At 38.6% G+C, this 21292-nt stretch overlaps 1 protein-coding gene across 2 annotated transcripts in view; it reads right to left on the bottom strand.

Moving 5' to 3' along the window:
- The window catches only part of PPP3CA (protein phosphatase 3 catalytic subunit alpha), a 312840-nt gene that overhangs the window by 32858 nt on the left and 258690 nt on the right, over positions 1 to 21292 (bottom strand). For both annotated transcript variants that reach the window (XM_028506578.2, XM_028506579.2), the window contains exons 9-10: positions 5807 to 5932; positions 2876 to 2950 (exon numbers count right to left, since the gene is read on the bottom strand). In XM_028506578.2, coding sequence (XP_028362379.1) covers positions 2876 to 2950; positions 5807 to 5932 — 201 coding nt within the window. The remainder of the gene's footprint in view (positions 1 to 2875; positions 2951 to 5806; positions 5933 to 21292) is intronic.

Genomic DNA, 21292 nt, shown 5'->3' with positions numbered 1-21292 from the left:
AACATTGAGAAGGGCTAGACAAATGACTCACAGAGAAATCCCCCTATCCAGCTACCCTTAGAATAAATAAAAAGAAATTTAAGGAAGAGCTGTAATTAAGCCCTTTGCTGTCCTGATTTCTGTTTTTACCTCTGTTAGCCAGTAAGCCCAGCAGCCCGATAAGCTGAGCACAGAGCCAGCCCCCCGAGAGACAGACTTTGTAGACTGCATGCACGAGGGGCATAGGAGGACTGGAAACTTTATCCTAAGGTTGAAAATAATATCACCAAAAAAAGGAAAAGAAACTTCAACAAACTGCAGTTCCAGAGAGAGCCAAAGAGTTCTGGGAAGTTTTACAAGTTGTTCTTTAAGCACCTTTCTACAGCTTTTGTGTCATATTAAAGAAAGTACTAAAGGACATTGATGGTTGTGTACTCCGAAATGTAATATATCTTAAGTTAAATGTACTTTTAGTTAATATTTTTGCTTTCTTTTTTATTCCCCCAAGAGGACATATATATGAGATATGAGCTAAAAGATCGTATTTAGAGGCCGTAGTTTTTTTCTCTGAAGGACTGACATAAGATTTAAATGTGGTGGAGAGCAGGATTACAGAATGGGCGCGGGAGGTGAGGGGGTGGAGGGGTTGAGCAAGAAGGATAAAGCACTCTTGGCTGTGGACCACAGTGTAGTCTGCGGGGCTGGGGTGGAGTGGTATAAAGGGGATAAACGGTAATGGAGGAAATACAATAAAAAATAATCCTGCAATAACCAAAAATAAAAAATAAAAGTAATATAATCCAGTCAAGAAATGAAAAAAAAATAAATGTGGCAGAGTGAGATTTCAGTGGTCTGCTCAGAGAGAGAAAATTCTTCCAAATGTCTTGAAAAGGATGTTCACTTCTATAATTGGAAATAACAGGCTAAAAAGCAAGTGCTGATGAGCAGAGCACACTGATTGAACTGATTATTTTAAAGCAGAGTAAGTCACAAAATGTGTCCTTTCATGTAAGTGGATGAGAAAGTGGGTAATAACAGCTCACTTTAAATGAAGTAAACAATCAGTCTTGGTAATATTTAACTGTGTGGGAACACCTGTACTGTTGAAATGCGCAGGCACTTTTGGCTACAATACCTGGCACATAGTCAGTGCTCAATATATATTTACTGAGCAAATGGATTAATGTATAATTACAAACCCATGTAGGTCTACTTATTCTACAGAATATGATACATATTGATTATATTTTCTACATTATAATTATTGCCCAATGAACTTAATTACAACAGAGATTTGTTAACCAAGGAGTATCACTGTATTAATGTTCACTGAACTTTCTTTTGAGGAATAAAAGGAAGACAGGGAAAGGCACGCATTGAAGCAGGTTGGTTGATGTTAAGATTTAGATTTCATCAGGTTGGTATCCTCCTTTAGGAAAAAAGTTTCTGCCATCATGAAAATATTATCTTATCTGTTAAAATGACATCAGTGTCCATGGAAAAGTGAAGAGCAGCAAACTGTGACTATAACACATGGAACATCTAGAATCTGGTAAAGCACAAAATATCCACTGATCTCCTAAAGACTCCAAAATATATAAATATATTTACTTAAGTTTTTATTACATAATTCTAACCTAGTAAAAGTATGTGTGTGTGTATATACACACACACATATATATTCATTCTCTCTCCTTCCTTACATTGTACACCCCCTTGCAATGTGATATATGACTAGAGAGTAGTACATGGAGACAGGAAAAGTTACAGAAGGAGTAAAATTGTGAGATGTTAAGGATAACTGTACTACTTTAAATTTACCTGAGTATACAGACTAAATTTATACGAGTGAGTACACACTTTGATTTTACTTTTGCCTGCAGCATTAGGTATTTTGCACTTAGAGATGTAACTCATATTAACCCAAGTGAATATTAAATCATGCTGTTCAGATACAACTTTCAGAAAGGGCCACTTTCTCTTCTCTTTTCACTTAGGCACAATTTTTAAAGGTAAAGATTTTTATCAATTTAAACGTGCCACAGTATCTGTTTCCCCTGCTACCTTCACCCTTTATTTTACAAATTGTCTCATTTTATTGGTATCAGCTGTTTATATATTAGTCAGTCTAACCAGACTGCAAATTCATCAGGTCACAGGAATCTCAGAGTCCCCTGAGTGCACCACACAGGACAGGTGCTCACTAAGCGTCCACAGACATAAAGTGTGCTCTCGCACTTTCCTCCACGAAGTACATTCCTGCCACTTTCCATTCATTTCTGGGTACCTTTATAAGGACCAGAGTAATTTTTCTCTTCATCTTTAACCTCATCAATCTTTGTCTTTTACAAAACAAGCATACTTTTCTACAGTAACTGAATATGAATAGCATCTTAAAAAACAACAATAATTTGAAAAACCTAATAGCTTCTTTATTACTTATTAGAGATATAGAAAATACTGGGATTGACATAAATACCAACATATCAATGTAAATATCTTCTTTCATCATAGACATCAAAATTTGAATAAGTGACGGGGGCAACCTCACTTAAAGGGCACATTTAATTAAAAGTTACCCAGTAAACGATAACATCTGTGAAAAAAGAAAAAATCACATTTTCTTAAATCAAGGAGTCCAAAAAAGTTACTTAGTAATGTGAGATATTGAAAAATGGTTATTAAAACAGTTCACTACTTAATGTTTTTAGGGTAATGGGAAAATTTTCTCATGGTTTTTGTTTCTTATATTTTTTCAAAGCAAACAGAAATGATAATCCTTCATCTCAATCATATAACTAAAAAAATCCAAATCTTAGAAATTCATTCATAGGGTTAGATATGAGACACCATGTAATTAATCTGGCAAATTTGCACAAAGGTTCAAGCCTCTTACCATCAAATCCATCTTCTTCTGACCCCAGTTCATCATCTGAGCAGATGTTAAGAACATTTACCAGCATCTCAGTCACTAAAGAGAAAAAAGCAAAACAAAAAATGTCCAGATTTTCTATTGTAACCTTAATTATTACTTTGAAATTTTTAATAAGCAAGCTCAGCAATAACACTTCTTACCTGGTTTGTGTATAGACTCTCCTGCAAAGCGGTTTCTATAAAATCTAGGTCATAAGCATTAAGAGGCTTTATGATTCTATGTAGACTCTATGTTTATAAAATTATTACCTCACGTGTACAAAATCTAATGGTAAGGTTTATGAACTATAGGTCAATAGACAATAGATAAATATGTGGATGTGAATATATATGATGTGAATCTATGGAGAAAATGAATATACTATAAATCTATGAAGGAGGATACTTTTGAATTTTCTTTTTTTAACAAATATTTTTATTTTCTAAAAGATTTTATTAGCCCTGGCTGGCGTAGCTCAGTGGATTGAGCGCGGGCTGGGAACTAAAGTGTCCCAGGTTCGATTCCCAGCCAGGGTACATGCCTGGGTTGCAGGCCATAACCCCCAGCAACCGCACATTGATGTTTCTCTCTCTCTCTCCATCTCCCTCCTTTCCCTCTCTAAAAATAAATAAATAAAAATAAAAAAAATATAAGAGTGAGAAAAAAAAAAAGATTTTATTTATTTTTAGTGAGGAAAATGGACAAAGAGGAAGAGAAACATCAATATGTGGTTGCCTCTCACATGCCCCCCACTGGGGACCTAACTTGCAACCCAGGCAAGTGCCCTGACTGGGAATCGAACTGACAACCCTTTGGTTCACAGGCTGGCGCTCAGTGTGCTGAACCACACCAGCCAGGGCTGAATATTTATCTGCACAATGAGATCTAGATTTAAATCAGATTACAGACTTCTGTTCAGCAGGGTCTAAGTACATGTGGGATCTCTTTTTAAATTTATTTTTTATGTTTTTAATTCTCTAGAGAACCCAGTAGAGTGACAGGCATGTGATCGGTGTTTAATAAATTTTTTGATTGATCGGTATATTTCAAGTCGTTTTGAGAATATTAATTTAAAAACAGAATATTTTAATGTTGATATTCTTATATTTTATTATCAAAAATATGTTAAAAATAAAGATTAGGTAAGTTTAATAAGAAATTTAGTTGAGTAAATACATCCTGTAAAAGTGTTGTACACAAAAATTAGTACTGCATCACTTTTACACAAATGTGCATATTATTTACATTTAACATTTTTAGAAATCAGGTTGGGTTCTGCCATGAAGGTGAAAAGTGCTTGTCTACCATTTCTTCCAGAGCTACTTTTTAAATCAAGTTCTTCTGGAATTGAAGATATATCATAAAAAGCAAAACTTTAGTGGAGCCAACATTAATCCAGAGCTTCAGTTTAATTATGAAAAGTGAATTATGTGCACAATTATATTACTATGTTCTTTTATCATAGGTGTCCAAACTCTGAATAACTAATGGAAACAACTCAATTCAAGGGTATTCAAAGGGTGCCCACTGTCAGATTTGCACTGGCTGTGTCTCCAGGGAACATATGTGTGACACTAGTGTCTGTGATCTGGTCAGCGCCACAAAATGGTGATGCGGTATAGCACTGGATATGTTTACCAGAGACTATTACAATTCATGCCAGATATATTTTGGTGCACAAAGGAAAGACTTCTTTGCTGACAATTCATAACTTCCTAGTCATTTTAAAGAAATGCATTTAAACAAAAAACCAAATACTGTAGGAAAATAAGTATTGCATATATTAATATAAATAAACAAATATTTCAGCAATATGTGTAGCTTTTTTCTGTAACCCTCTCAAAGGACATCATTTTCTGAAATGTGTGCAAACACAGTCTTTATCACGATGCCGTTCACCTTCCCGTGCCTTGGGTGTGAAGACGCATGAGGACTGGTGGTCCATCACTGTAAGGCCTCCTGAAGCAAAAGCGCAAGCCCGCTGTCTGCGGGCCCTTTCTCAAACTTTTGGTGAGGTTTAGGTCAAAATATAAGCACAAAACAAAAGGGGAAGGAAGGAAGGCAGGACAGTTCTTCTGGGGCAATTAATAGACAACTTTTTAAGTTTATCTCATCTTGTAACATAGTCATGGCCACTATGTTTTTAATAAACTATTTTGTTGTTGTAAATGTAGTCCTTCAAAATACTGTAGTCACTAATCACTGTTATACAGTGGTTACTCCTAACATAGAAATGTGAGGAGAGCACTGCTATCTCAATGTTTTAATTTGACGAGTAGTTTGCAAAATAAAATAGCATTTTTAAATTAGAATACAAAGACATTTTTTAAAAAGGCAGTTATTATGACTTGAAGCCAATTAAAACTATGTCTGTTATTTTTGAGTTTTATTATTCTGTGATTATATTAATTCTACTAATATTCCATATTTCTTTTATTGTCCCTTAATTCATTCACTGTATTCTGTTAATAGGATATTTACTGACACTTTCAAATCATGCCTCTCATGGTATAATTTGTGAGTTTTATTGGATAGGCCAGTGATTTTCAACCTTTTTCATCTAAGGCAATATAAACTAATTACTAAAATTCTGTAGCACACAAGAAATGTATTTTTTGCCGACCTGACAAAAAACAGCTATAATTCTGACTCATTCGCACCAGATGGCTATTATTCTGTTGGCTGTTGTCATATTTTTATTCGACAGAATGAAGAAAAGAGGCCCGTGCCCCCGACTACACAGTCAGGCACTGCATGTTTTAAACATCCCTGTGGCACCCACTGTGTGTGCTGTGTGTGGCACAGTGGTTGAGAATTGCTGGGGTGGGTTAAAGTGCTTCATGGTAAAACGGCCCCATCTCCTCTCCTTCCTCCACCATTGCATTAACAGTACTTCGGGATTCCACAACACACCTTTCTCCCCAACAAATGGCAAAGACCAAGTGAACACATCCATGAAATTTGGAAGCCAGTATGGATGAGGAGAACAGTTGAACTGCCTGATATTCATGACGTTGTTCTCATACTTTAATACTGCAGCTGAAAATAACAAAAAGAAGAATGTTAGATTCACAAGTGCATATTTCTGCTTTTCCACATGGGTTTGGTTGATCAAGAAAATTCAACTGTTTGACTTGAGTTCAACACCAAGGCAAATAGTTTAATTAATCATGAATGGTTACAGTACTTATGGAGTTAAAACTTCAGTCGATGTAATATGTAACTGTATGATACATAAATACTAAATATGAAATGGTATTGTAATTTGGCAAATATTCATATAAAATAGTTAATAAAACGTTTAATTGAATCCAAGAACATTCTGATCTTAGTTAATATCTGATGACACTAGTAAAACTGTCCTAGTTTTTTTTTGACATAATTTAATAGTGTCAAGTATTCGTACAGAATTTATTCTATACAAAGACACACTTTCTTAAAAGTAGAACTCACGATATGTATACAAAACAGTTTAAATTAGGTTGTGTTCTTGACTTGATAAAGTAAATGTCTGGGTTGAATTATGCAAAAAATACTATGCTGGTGACTGGCTCCATCCTTGATTTCTGAAAAGGATGAATCATCCATACTTTAGGAAAGCGAATCTGTCTGTCCTCACTCTGCTCTCTGGGTGTCTAGAGGTTGCACACAGCCTCACACAGAGATCCTCGGCGTCTCACTTCTACCCAGGTTTAGAAATTCATTCCCTAGTAACCCTCATACGGGACTAGTAGGTCCCAGTGAGTACTTTCAATGAAGGAAAAGCTACCTATTTTAATGGGGTCATTTTTTTTCTATGAATAGACAATTTTAAGATGTGAGGAATTGTCAGGACTGAACTTTGACAACATTTTATTTTGATTACCCTATCATGGCATAACCAGCATTTTATTAGTGGAGATTATTGAACACATCCTAGATAATGTCACAAGATTTTTTTTTCCTGCTTTTGTTTAGGGATCTGAAATACAGAAAAATTATTTCATTACTTTTTAATTTTTAGACCAACTTTTATATAAGGGCATGTTGTAGCAAGTGGTTACAAATAACAAAACAAAGGTAGCCCTTAAAATCTATTTTTGAAAAGCAACTGAAAGTTTACTGGGTTTGAGCTTTTATATTAAGATCTGTACTAATATCACTTCTTAATGATATCTGAACATAACATTGTGTCATAACCCTACATTTGCTCTTCCACATGGAATATTTTCTCAGAAACCTCTGAATATCCAAATTCTTCCCATTCTTCGGTGTCTGGTCCCAACACTATCCCCTCAGTGAAGTATTTTCTGAATTCTTCTGGTGAATTCCAAAAGCCCTTGACTTACACTCCTCTACTGCATTTATCACTCAGTTTTGGCCACAGCTATCCTATGTGCGTATGCAGATGCCCAAAGCCCCTCTCTTTCTTTAAGGACAAGAACTTACGGCGGATTTTCCATTTCTTTGTGGGGCACATACCACCATTTCAGCATGATGCTCAGGGTAGTTCCTTTCCCCTACAATGGTTTTCAGTAAAATTCTTCCTAATCCCCTTTTTTATATTTTTAAGAATCTTTTATTTCCTTAGACATATAAAAGTTATTTTATATTCTGATAATTTCAACATCTGAAATGTCCGGCCTGCTGTTTCTGCTGCCTCTCATGGTGGATTCCTTCCTTGTGGTGTTGGTGGAAATTTGTTTTTAACATGATGATGCTCATTTTCCTTAGAGCAGAGGTTTTCATCCAGGGTAGTTTGTAACCCTCCCAAAAGCATCTCAGACTTTTTGGTAGTTTCTGGCATCTAATGGAGAAGTCAGGGATGCTGCTCCTACAGGGCACGAAGGCCCCCAGATTTCCCTGCCCCAAACATCGTTGTGCAAGGCTGACGAGCCTCTCCAGAGATGTTTGCCTCTACCAATGGCCTGGCCCCAATCTGGGCCACCTGAAATCCTGCCCTTGAGGTTTCTAAGGCCACAGAGGCAACTGGGTGCCACTGTGCATGGAACACCAGGGCCAGGTAATCCTTGCAGCTGAGGGTCAGCCTTGGGCGGGAGGTCTCCTGATAACAGTCACCCTGGGGCAGACCTATGCCCTATCTCCTGTCTCCCAAGCCCCCTGTTTGACCCTTTCTCATATGAGATGGTTTCCTGAGTATCTTCCTCATCCTGCTCAGCCCTATTCTGGCAACATGCCACCATGGCAATGCTGCAGTTCAGCTGTGGTCCGGGACTAATTTAATCTTCTTGGCAGGTTTGATCAGTGCAGAATATGGAGAGGGTACATAGTTTTCTAGGATTTGGATACTACATATATTGTATTACAGACTAAAAATATGTTGAGGGTTTTAGCAGCTTGCAGAAAAATCAGGTCTTTGCTTTGAATCATGTTTCTGCCTGACCGATGGGGAATTGTAGGAAACAGAATTACAGACACCTTGGGGACAAGAACTGCAGACAGTGCAGTTAACACTGACCTAAAGGGAGTCATTCTCTTCTTCCCATGGAGTTCTGAGTTCTGCATGGATTTCTGTAAACCCATTCTCCTTCACACTTATGCCATATGTCATTTGGCCTAAGGACACACTCACATTGTATTAAAACATGTAAGGTGAAAACAACATGGCAAGCGACTGTACCAGTGCTTCTCATCCACCAGATGGGAGAGGTAAAGAACTTCCCACCTTTGCTAAGTGCCGCCCAGCACCGGCTCCATGGTAAAAGGCCTGCGCTGCTCTGGAAGGTCTGCAGCATGTTCACAGCAGGAGTGACGCCTCAGACCTTCCAAACACGGTTTACCATTCTAACGGGTCTTTCTGAAGAGTAATTTGTTGTCTAAGTTTCTCCCAGTTTTTATTAGCATAAGGTTAGTGGAGCAAAAGGAAGGAAATTAAGTGTTGTAATGCCCTGCAGGAACGGGAGAGGCTTTATATAATAAGTAATTTAATCCTCCCTACAAATCTGAGAAGCAGGTGTGACTGCCCTTATGTTACAGACTGAGGGACTGAGGCTGAGAAGTGAAGTGACTTGCTCAAGGCCATGCGACCATGCAACTAGAAAATCTCACTTCTATTTATTTATTTAAAAGATTATTTGTTTAGTTTTAGAGAGGGGTGGAAAGAAGGGAGAAAGAGAGGGAGAGAAACATCAATGTGCGGTTACCTCTCACACACCCACTACTGGGGACCTGGCATACAACCCAAGCACGTGCCCTGACTGGGAATTGAACCTGCAACCCATTAGCTTGTAGGCCAGCACTCAATCCACTGAGCCACACCAGCCAGAGCTGATCTTACTCATATTTAAACTCAGCTTTTACTGACACCAAATTCATTGCCTTTCCACCTTTCCCTTTTGTCTCTCATAAATTTGTATGAATTCTAGCCCTAGCTGTTATACTAATTTAACTTTCAATATGATATTCATAATTAAAGACATTTTAGCTTTTGCCAACATACAAATTTGAGACAAATAAAATAGGACACAAATTCACAAGTGAAGGTAAGGGTTGTGCAGCAGCTAAAATGCTTGTTTGGCAGCTGGTGAGATAAAGCATTTATTCATTTGACATTGCTCAATACAGTTTATCTGAATGCCTACTAATAAAGCCAATACTGTGTCAGATTTTATTTTCATTAACAGCAGAAATAATAAATTTTAACAACAGCTACATTTACTAAGCATCTGCTATATACCAGGCACTATGTTTGGTCCTCTACAAACAATCACATATCTTCACAATATCCCTCAAAAGTGGTTCTTATAATTTACATTTAAAAATAAGCAAACAGAGAGGTTATTTGCCCAAGGTCATGCTTGAGAAGCAGCAAACGTCAGTGTGGGCCGGAATCTAAAGTCCCTTATCTTTCCAGCATTCCATGATACTTCTGCCCTAATGACATAAATCATTCAATGCCTACCAAATTTTGGACACAGATTCTCCCTCTACATTTATTCTTTTTCTAAAAAGAGCACTGGACTGGAAGGCCAAGTACTGGGACTGCTAAATGGATCTGTCATTAGTCACTCATGAGACCCATGGTCACTAAATGTCTCTAGATCTCAATGACCTCATCCAACTATGTGGACTTGTCTAAATAACTTATGATTTCTTCTAGATCTGATGCCATTGATGAACTCTGGAATAAGACCTCATTGTTAGTGTAATGACTGGTTAATATTCTCAGTAATTTTAGAGGGTATTAATAGAATTTTTTTTTACTATTTTACTATAGCTTAAAAATACAACTGTAACAATACGCATTCTTTTTTCTTCAGCAACATAAAATATTCCTGCAAAAATACTTCTCAAATAACCTAACTGATAAGTTGCTCATGAATTTTGATGTTTTGTATAACAAATATGTTACAAAAATAGATGAAAAAAATTAAACCAAAACAGTTCCAAGTATCTACAGCCACAAAATTCACAGGTAACATTTCATCTGTCCCCTCCCACATCTTGCGCCCCGGCCACCTGCCTTTGACCGTCACTGGGATCACAACCCTCCACTGGAGCCCTAACAACGTGCTCTTCTCTGAAGTACTTGCAAGACATTGATCTCCAGTGCAATATAAATAATACAGATGGTTGTACTTCAAGAATCACTAGAGACCACCTCCTGAGACCTTGTCTGAGAAACAGAGAGAGGAAAAAGGAACAAAGTCCCCTATCAAGGAACTCTATCCACATGACCCAGTGTCATTTAACGATTGTGTCAGAGGCCCGGAGAGGGACTGTGACATGTATTCAGACCTCACATTAGTAATCATAATTTAGAGCAGACTAGATGGCACAGAAACAGTTTGTTTCTGTGCCGTCTTCTGTTGTATGTGCAGGCATAAAGAACAAATTTTCAGAAGAAAATGTGGTATAATGAAAAGAATACTAATCCTCATGAATCTGGAGGCCTGAGTGCTAATTTTTCTCTGAGACCAAAATTATGGTCTCAAAGTTATGCCTTTACTCAGTCCAATCATCTTATTGTACCTGTAGGACCTTTTGCAAGCATGTCAGACATGCTTATGTAGAAGATACAAAATCAGTGACCAAGGGCCTGGTCCTACTTGGGAACAGGGAAGGGCCACTGAACCTCCATTGTTTCTAATGACACAAGGAGGGCCCAGGATGTAGTGACACCCAAGGAACAGAAGCTAGATCTGATTCCATTCCTCAGTCTACTGAGCCATGCACTAATGGTTGGGTCACATCTAAATACATAAGTTAAAGGGGACTTGCCTACTTTAAAATTGGAAATTTTAATGGACACACAACCCCACATTTCATAAGAAGTTAATAACATTTCTCAACATTTTCTTTACAGTTGCTATCATCAGGGAAGCTGGTGACAGGGCAATAGGTGACAAACATAGAAAGACCCAAAGAAAGCTTCTAATTTAAGGGAAGCTGTCAAAATATTGCTAGCAAGATGCACTGACTAGCTCCCCAAATCACGAGCTCAGCACATTCCAGTCGGATGTCAAGGGGAACACAAAGCTCCTTTTCTGAAAGCCTTTATTAACTATAACACACCCAACATACCTCAGGCATTCTCAACACTCCACAGCTGTTTTAAAATAGGGGAGAGGAGAAGTCAAAAGAATTGAAATGACAAATTTTATTCCTTTTCTTGCCCTTCTACTAACATTTTTTATCTCCTTAGTTCTAACTGACCATCCATTCCCATCTTCAAAAGATGGGGCACCAGGTCAGAAAATATACTCAGATGAGAGAAAAGCAAATGGGGGCACTCCTAAATCATTATAGTCTATGCAAAAACAGAAAAAATGCTTAATAGACCCATATGCTTTTTCTTTTCAATTCTTTGACCTGCAAATACCCTAGCAGAGAAACTAGCCTCAGTGTGTTCTTTGGCAAAACCTACCATCACAGGAGGAGGGATGATCACTTGGTAGGTAAGCGTTTGAGGTAGGACCTATGTATCCATAATGCATTTTGGCAAGAACTGAGGGTCATGTTGGTACACTGCAAGGAAGGGCTTTGATTCTGGGCGAGGTGCTATCATTTCTTAAAAAGAATATCTATGTTTTCTCCTAAAAATGATCTTTTAGGGTAAAACTTTTACTTAAGATTATGTGAGAATATATACATATTTTTACACACATACACAGTCTTTATAGTACATATTATATCATCTATGAACAAAACCTTTAAGATTCCTTCCATTTCAAAATCTGACTTTTAACTCTTGTTTCCTTTCGTTTATTCCTGCCCTGTGAATGTCCTTTCCTTGCCAGGCAAAGTATGTTTTCAAAAGTATCCTTTTTAAACGATTATTAGATATGTAGGTTAAGCAAAACTTACTGACTCACGAGGAGGTATTTGATAAGGACTACACTTATAACTCACTTTTTCTCTATAGCTCGTGTCATTTATGAAGATGGATTTTATGTCTTCAATTTTCAGGTGATTCTGTCGTAATGATATTCTTCAGTATGGGTTTATTAAGAAATTTAATGTCTCAATGATTCAGCACTTAACATAATGCCTTACAACCTATTCTCAGTAACTTCCATGTAAAGACTGGATTTCAACCCACATGAACTATTTTATTAATGGACACAGACAGTAGGCATATCTAATTCCCTTGAAGCTACTGATTTTGTATTTATCAAGATGCACACGTTACCATATATCATTCTTTTATGTCTACATCTAGCCATCACCCCAATCCCCTTACCTTGCATACCTATGCTTCACAGCACCACTAATATTGACACCTTCTTTAACTTTGTTACAAGTTTCCTACATAAAATTTGGTTAATATTATCTTACATGAATAAAAGAGACAGTGCCAGATATATTTATAAAATAATATGAGCCCATATGATGATTGTGTGTGCATGTGTTACATGCTTCTCTTATTAGTACGTTAGTCAATTCTGAACCAGGTCATTACTGAAATATAGAACTTTTGGTAAAGTGGTAGGAAGATGGTGGAAGAGATGAAGAAGGTACAGATGTCTTTCTATTGTTCTCTCATAGGGCTTTGTACCATATCTGGCACATGGTTACCATTCAGCAGTGTTGGGTGAGGAGATGATCTAAGGATGGGAAATAGAGAAAGGAAGGACAAGACAAAGAAAGATAGGAAGGAAAGAAAGAAGGCAAGCAGGCAAAGAAGAGGGAAGCAAAAAAAAATTCAAAAATATGAAACACAGAACTTGTCAGGACACTAAAAATGTAACTAACCTCATATAAAGAGAAGTCTGAGGGGAGCATGAGGGAATTTAGGACAAAGGTAATATGTCACTTCAGAGGCTAAACTCTGTTTTAAAATTCTAAAAGTGTCTCCAAAATAGATAAAAGTAAAAATAATATTGGTTCTGTCAGTAACTATGTGAACTTGGGCAAATATTTCTCCTTATTTGAGTTTTACCTTCTAAACTTGTAAAACAGGGATAATAATACCTGTCCGGTCATTTTTGAAGAAGATCAAATAAAATATGTGATTAATATGCACAATATATACAATCAGATAAAATATTTGGCACCTGAACAATGTAAAATACCATAACTCAGTTTCAAATTCCTCAGGAAGGAAGGGCTACTTATTTTTTAATGATTTTATTTATTTATTTTTAGAAAGAGGGGAAGGGAGGGAGAACGAGAGAGAGAAAAACATCAGTGTGTGGTTGCCTCTCATGTGCCCGCTACTGGAGACCTGGCCCATAACCCAGGCATATGCCCTGACTGGGAATCAAACTGATGATGCTTTGGTTTGCAGGCTGGCACTCAATCCACTGAACCATACCAGCTAGGACAAGAAAGGAGGGCTACTTATTTTTAATAGTTTGCCATTTTATAATTCCCACCTCACTAGCTTGTGTGAACCTTGGGGAAAGTACGTGACCCCTTTGTGCCCCAGTTTTTCATCAATAAAATCAAGACTATAATGTCATTCATACAATTTTTGATAGATAAAATGCACTTATTTATGGAAACACAGAGTAATGTCTGATAATCCTAAGTGCTCAATAGTTAGTTATTATTGTTATTGTTATGTGTTATTTATAGGAACAAAATAAATAACATTTGTATAACATGCTATCCCAACTAAAGGACAATACAGGGTGGAGCAAAAGTAGATTCGTAGCTTTGAGTACGTGAAACACTGTTTACTATTGTATTATTTTCCATATGAACAACTGAAATCTACTTCTGCTCCACCCTGCATTTACATTTACTGAACATATTATTATCAACCTAAGACTTTAAAAAATATATACCAAGCTACATCACTCAAGCTAACGATGACAGTGACAATGGTGTAGGAAATTACAACTACAGATCAATGCCACATAGGGAAGAGTCCTGAATACAAAAGGCAGTGAAATAAGATGCCACTGATGCCTCTCTGCAATTAATTTTATCCATTCATCTCAGAGGGGATTTCTCTGAAAACTAATCCAAGTTTCCTAATCTCAAGTTCTCTTTAGTCTTACATGTTTACATAAATTTCTTTTCTACCACCTCATATTGATAAAAAGGTAAAGACTAAGAGTTTTATTCATAGTTGCTGCTTTGCTCCTTCATAAGTTCTTATACTCTATACCATTTCTTGGTAGATTTTCCTAGGTGTAAAGATCATTATGAAGCCAGCTGACCGCAGACATGCTGCATTTGCTCCTCCGTGTTTACATCATGACTGCCAAGAAGGCTGTTACCTTAGTTCACTCTACCAGCAATGCAATCCTCCCTTCCAACGGTATCTTCCTGTCAAGCAATAAATTATCTTTCTGTTTATAAATGGTATTTTCCTGAAGCACCCACTTTTCGATTAGAAAATATTTGAGGATGTTTAAAAATATTTGAAAATGTCAGGTTTTGATAAGACTAAAATGCTTTTGATAAGTAATTCTATCATGTTGCCAAGTGTAGAAGTCTAAAACATCAAAATACATTTTTTCCCTATCAAAAAGGGTAGACATTCGTATCTCAGAATTTTAGCAAATAATGTTCTTCCTGTCCATCCTTGGAACCTGATTTTCTACCTCCTCTCTCTTCCTTAACCTACCTTTATACTGATTTTTTCTTTACTGTCCTTTTAATCTTTGGTTATGATCGCTAAATCAATTTGTTTGCCATTTAGATTTTCCTCTAAAATCCAAAATATACTTCATTTAATAAACTGACTAAATTACTTAGTTTTACTATCAGTGCCTTCTCCTGGAACTGAGTTATAGCCCAGGTGTGTGTTTTCTCTGCGTCTGTTGTATGTCTGCTCACCCATCCACTCAGCAACCCACACGACAACTCTGAACTACAGCAAACTGGAACCGCATAGGAACTGGCTACAACTTACTTTAGATTTCCTTGACGCACAGGGTATATCACAGAAAAAAAAGGGTTTAACTATTTACATCAAGGTTTAAAACACACTTTCTAGGAGGGTCATTACAGTTTTCAGCCAAACTACAGTTTAAAGCAGAATGCAGCTTTGTCACTGTATTTCTCGATGCTGAAAGATTTTACTTTACCATTGCTTAAGTGATACTTCCTCAGTTAAACTTCTTTTTGTCCCTAAACACTAATTTCTACCCTCACTTCATACCACTCTTTTCATTGGAGTATTCCCAAATATATTTAAATAATTATTGGTGGAATTATTTACTTGACATCTATCCCATACCGCATTATAAATCCCAGCCAGAAAGGCTGTGTCTGTCGTGTTTATTTCACACCCCCAGCACCTAACATGGTGCTGGGTAGACAGCAAGTTTTCAATAAAGGTGGGTCCCACTGGTGAGTGGATCAGGTTAAAAGTCACCTTTCCAGGTAGAAAATTATTAAGACAGAGAAGGTGGGAAAGAAGGAGAGGGGAGAAGAAATGTTTCATTACTGAATTTTCTGTTTGGCATATTTTGGTAATTATGAAATGGTTTTTCCCTCAGGGCTACAGGTTCACAGGATAAAAACAATTTAAATGTGCAAATTGCTCTGCCAATGTTTAACTCCAGTTTGGAAAGGGTATCTTCCCTGGTTACGGCAGTAATTTCAAGTGAGGTAAAGCTCTGTGAATCAGTACTGATAGAGCACTGTGGGGCACTGTCTTGCTATCACTTTCCAGAAAGAAAATGCTTCCATCAATGCCTGTACTGACTGACTACCATGTTTAAAGCATGCTACTTGGATTTACCATGTGTATCAAAAAGCCCCTGCTTCAAATGAGTTTTAATCTGATTAGGAATTTATAGGAATGTTAACTGTAGGAAAAGCTAATAGAAAAAATTAAATGATAAGCCCAAGGGCAATGACTGGTACTGCAGGCATTCATGGAAGGACCATCAGAGGTCTCTGTGGCGGCACAGACTGAGGCGGGTCTGCCCTTTTAGGCTGGGGGAGAAGAGTGAGACGAGCACTCCAGATGGAAACAGTGTGTGGGCCAAGGCGTGGAAAAGAGAAAGTCAAAAGCTGTTCAGGGCTGTGAACAGAATAATCTGGCTGAAGTAAATTAGCCAGAGAGAAGCAGAGAGACTGGTCATAACGGTAGCTCAGCCCACAGAGTGAAATGATAACTCAGAGGGTGAGCGGGAGGAATATTCTGCTAGGAGCTCCTGTGACACGCCACACTGACACGTGGCATAGGAGTGTCACCATGGCTGTAGGCCTCAGGCTGTTTAAAACCACGTGTACTTATCTTTATATTTCAGTTACAGGAGAAACACAAAGGATGGAAGAGGGACAGAATTACAAAACTGACCAGAGCCAGTGTGAACCAAGATGGCACTGAATCTGACCTCCAGGAGACCCTGAACTCCATATACCCTGAATCTTATTATGCCTCGTTTATAATACATTAGCATGCTAACTGACTCACCCTTGGGTGCCCTGACACATCTAAGTGGACCACTAAGGGCAGGAAGGGGTGGGACCCTAATTCTGGGAAGATACCAGCTCATTCCCCCAAAACTAATGTGTATGCTTCCCCCTCATTATATATTGTCCCCTTAAAAGTCCTCCTCGACGTTTCTAGAATGAGAAGTTGATCTGTGACTTTGACTCCCACTCCTCCAACCTCTGGCTATCGAATACAGCCTGTGCTACTGAACACTCTTTGGCTCAGCGACACCAAATGAAGAAAGAACCCTTAGAAGGCCAGAGGGTCCTTCCTGGAGACCAGGTCCCCACAGCGGGGGCCTGAATGACCCAAACTGGTAGCAATAGCAATGATGATATTTTAGTACTGCACACCATTATTTTCAAGGCAGTTTCACCTATTATTGACAATTTCTTTTCTCATTTCACAGAGATGTCACTGTATGCCAATAAAACTGGATGACTTAGTTGTTTAATGGTGGAGCTGCGATTCAAATCTTATCCTCTGTCCTGGAACCTTGCAGGAGTAAGCAGGAGTTGTCAGAGTGAGGAGTCAGGAACAGGGAGATGGGTGAGAAGGAGATGGGTGGGAAGGATGCGAACTGTGTGAATTAGTGTGGGCCACACCCATGGATGGGACACTTACAGTAAAAACTTTCTGGAAGCTGGCTTTAAATTGTCAGCAAATATGAGCAACAAATCAGAGCTATTGGACATTTAAACATGAAGCTGATCACACAATTATTATTGGTTTTAAGATGGCAGAATGCACCCATTATTCACATCCCTTTGTTTTGCTAGAGGGCTATTAGTTAACTTACAGAAACTTTAAAAATCAAATCATGCCCGGACTGGTGTAGCTCGTGGATTGAGTGCGGGTCTGCAAACCAAAGTGTTGCCAGTTCTGTTCCCAGTCAGAGCAAATGGCTGGGTTGCGGGCCAGGTCCCCAGTGGCTGGGGGGGTGGTGGGGGGGGTCACACATTCATAAAAGGCAGCCACGCACTGATGTTTCACTCCCCCCTTTCTCCCTCCCTTCCCCCCTCTCTAAAAATAAACAAAATCTTAAAAAAAAAACAGGGAAAAAAATAAAATCATACTGTAACTATTAGGTTATAATTCCAGAGGCCTCTATGATCATCTACATCTAAGAATCAAATGACTCACAGACTTCCCACTGCTATCTTTCCATTAACTGTGTTTTGAAGGTGCTTGCAACCCAGTTTTGTTGCCCTGAACTTTAAAACTCCTGTTAATGTTTATTTTATTCAAAACAGTAATCCTCATTCCCACAGTGATGAACTGGTCCCACTCCCACAAACTATACAGTGTTAGCACATCAGCTTTAAAGTGAGTGTTTCTGAAACTTCACACAAAAGCGTTTTGAAATTATGCTCAAACTGAAGAATATATCTTTCTTCTTATCAGTTTATTTTTTCCCCTGAGGAGAATTTTTTCTTTTATGAAAAAGTTCCCCAAATGAAATGCTTCTGTCCACTTTCTGAAAGACTGCAACCTACCCGGAAGGCAGGAGGATACAGTGAGAGACCTCCAGAACTGCACAGCTGGCAATGCACCGAGGGCTGTTCCTTTCTTCATTTCTTACCTTGTTAAATCAGAGCCATAGAAGCAACGTACAGCTTATGTGGTAAATAGCTATTGGTCTCAAGCAAAACTAGAATACCTAGCATGATGATGAAAGAAAGGAAAGGATAGGATCTAAGTCTGTTCTTATGAACTAAATTCCCAATTTTCTTCTACTTTTTTTAACTGACTTTTCAGTTGTTAAAACACCTGTTAAGTATAGTACGTGTTACTTAGTCATTGACCTCCGTCAAGAAAATTACTTGTTTGGGCATTCCCTTCACCAGGTTTAATAGAAAAAAAAGTTTCTTTAGTAACATAAAACAATAAAAACCTCAGTGGCCACATTTTATGTACTTTTGGTAAATAACAGGGTTGAGGCGGGACGTGACAGGCAAGGGGACCTCCCGAGGTATTGCACTCGCTGGGGGCACCATGAGGGGACTCTCTGGTCCAAGACAAGGAATCCTCACCCTGTCAAAGGGAATTCGTGCTTATTGGTTTTATACAAAAGCCTTCAAGATTGAGAATTTGGGGAAAAATGGTTGCTGCTTAAAAAAAGTTTAAAAAACACTAGACTTGGCTTTATATTTTTCCTCTTTCTAAACAAATGTTAATTTTTTTGTTAATGTCTTGAGGGAAAAGAGAAGGAACTGAAACTGAGGGTCCTTATGACTTTGATTAAATTTAGCTTTGTATCGAAACTCTAGAAATCCCATCGCTCTCTATATACACATACCCCTCAGAGACTAGCCTTTCCCCAGGATAATCAACAACCTCTGAGGACAGTAGCTGGGATCTGACTGGTGGTCACAAGATCTGGACCTCTGGCAGGCTAAAGATAAAATTTTGACCTCAGTCAAATTTTCAGCTCCTGAGCTCTAAGGTGGAACAACCCACTGGCCACATTCCCGAGACTGGACCCCGGAAAAGACCCATCGAGCCCTGAAAAAATGATTTATTACCCTTTCCTCGCCTCCAACCAATAAGCTTCCAGTATGACTCTGAACCCCCAAATCACAGAGCATTGTGATTGTGTCCTCTGTAATCTGTAACCTCCATACTATCCAGGGGTCAGGTGTTTAGAGCATTAGCTTTCTGTTCTCTTGGATAGCACCACTGATCAATAACACGGCCAATCTTTGGCCGCTGCAATTCTCAGTGTCTAGTGATTAGCTCTGTTAATGTGGGGTAGATGAATTCCTTCTGTTAGTACACAGATCATTTTTTACCTTAAAAAGGTCTTTTCTGACAATTCTAGAGAATTACCCCTTGTTGAATGTACTTAGCATTTGGCTCTCTTACTTTATACTTAATCTAATAGTGCTTTATATTTTTATTCAATCACCCAAATGTCTTACTTTGTCACCTGGCTTATAAGCCCTTGGCATGCTGAGAACATGTTCTCTTTTACTTTGCATGCTTCTTGCCACAGAGTACTATGGTAGTGTCTCTGTTGTAGGAACTGGGCAACTAGAAAGGGGGGACATCTGTCCCTCGCCCCCAGCATCATTCATGGTTGTGACAGAAACTGCATGTCACTGATAAACACAGCTGAGGAAGGGATTGCTTGGCTGCAGCACACTCTGTCCAGCAGGGGTTAGTTACTCTCTGGGCTACGTGGGAGAAGGTGAGAGTCAAGCTCTCTCTGTAGGACACAGCAGAGGCGTCTAGGGAGAGGCAAGGATCAGGAAGGTATGTGGCAGCACTGTAATAACATGCAGTTTGCCCTTTTGGAGCAGGATCCCTGACAGGCCGTGAAGGTATGGGGGCCAGGGGCCAGCCCTGAGCAGGAGGAGGTAGGAAGTGCTAAGCAGGTAATCAGGGCACAGGCAAACAGGGAGGCCTACTTCCCACAGGGAATGGGGAGTACGAGACAAAAACAAAGACAACTACCTATTCGTAAGGGCTGAGGACACAGAGCAGGCGCTTAGTTATCAAAGTGGCTAAGGCCCCCCTCAGGCATCTGGACTCCAGCTGGTGACAGGAAGCACCTGTCACAACTCACTCAGGCATGGGAATGGCTCCTTCTAGAAGTTCTGACTGGTTCAGAAGTGAGGCTGCCTTTTTCTGCTTCTCCTGGGTTATATCTCACTTCACAAACATTTAATTGCTTCTTCTCTTGCTGTCTCCATTTTTCTTAATCGCAGAGAGCCACACTCAGATATGCCACCTGAGTATTATCCAGATCAATGCCAGCTAGAGTTAATGGCTTTTCACATTTTATCACCCTTTCCGCCATACCTGTGACACTTCTCAACATTTCTGAATGAAGAGATTACCTTGATGAAAGAGGGTTATGTGGCCCTTGCCCCTCCTTTCTTCCTTGCAGTCAGTAAATAATACCCTCTTGTTTCCTGGTCTCATTCATGCACACAGGTGTGGCATTTCAGAGAGGAAGTGCAGACTGCCAAACCAGAAGACCTGGGCTGGAGCCCAGCTCATCACTGCTGAACTGAGTGACCCTGGGCAACACCAGCACCCAGACACTCACTGTGCATAATAAAAGGGAGTGGGGTGGAGAAGCTGGTGATACCTACTTTGAAGTTTTATATAATTAAAAAAATGAATAATTACTTTCCTAGCATAGGATCTGACTCATGGTAGGTTCTCAATATACAATTTGAATCTGAATTTCAAGCCATAGATCATTTATGCTTATTTTTTCTTGATTCTTTACATGCACGATCACACTACTCTTATTTAAATCCACATCCTTCTTAAGGGACATGATTTTGGATTACTGCTAATTATAAATTCTTTTAAAGCCCTATAATTTACCAGAGCAGTAGCTGTTGACCCCGCTATACCTTAGAAGTGCCTGGAGAAGAGGTAAAACATAAGTGAATCTGGGCCTCACCAACTGAATCTTCACCTCTGGAGATAAAAAATTTGCATCAAAACAATAAATGAAAAAGTAAAGGAAAAATGGTTAAACTATTAACTAAAACCAAACTAAAATTAAAAAGCTTAAAATTATTACACATATTACGGAA

The sequence above is a fragment of the Phyllostomus discolor genome, chromosome 1 (genome assembly GCF_004126475.2).
Source record: "Phyllostomus discolor isolate MPI-MPIP mPhyDis1 chromosome 1, mPhyDis1.pri.v3, whole genome shotgun sequence".
NCBI lineage: Eukaryota > Metazoa > Chordata > Mammalia > Chiroptera > Phyllostomidae > Phyllostomus > Phyllostomus discolor.
This window is presented reverse-complemented; position numbering and strand designations above follow the sequence as displayed.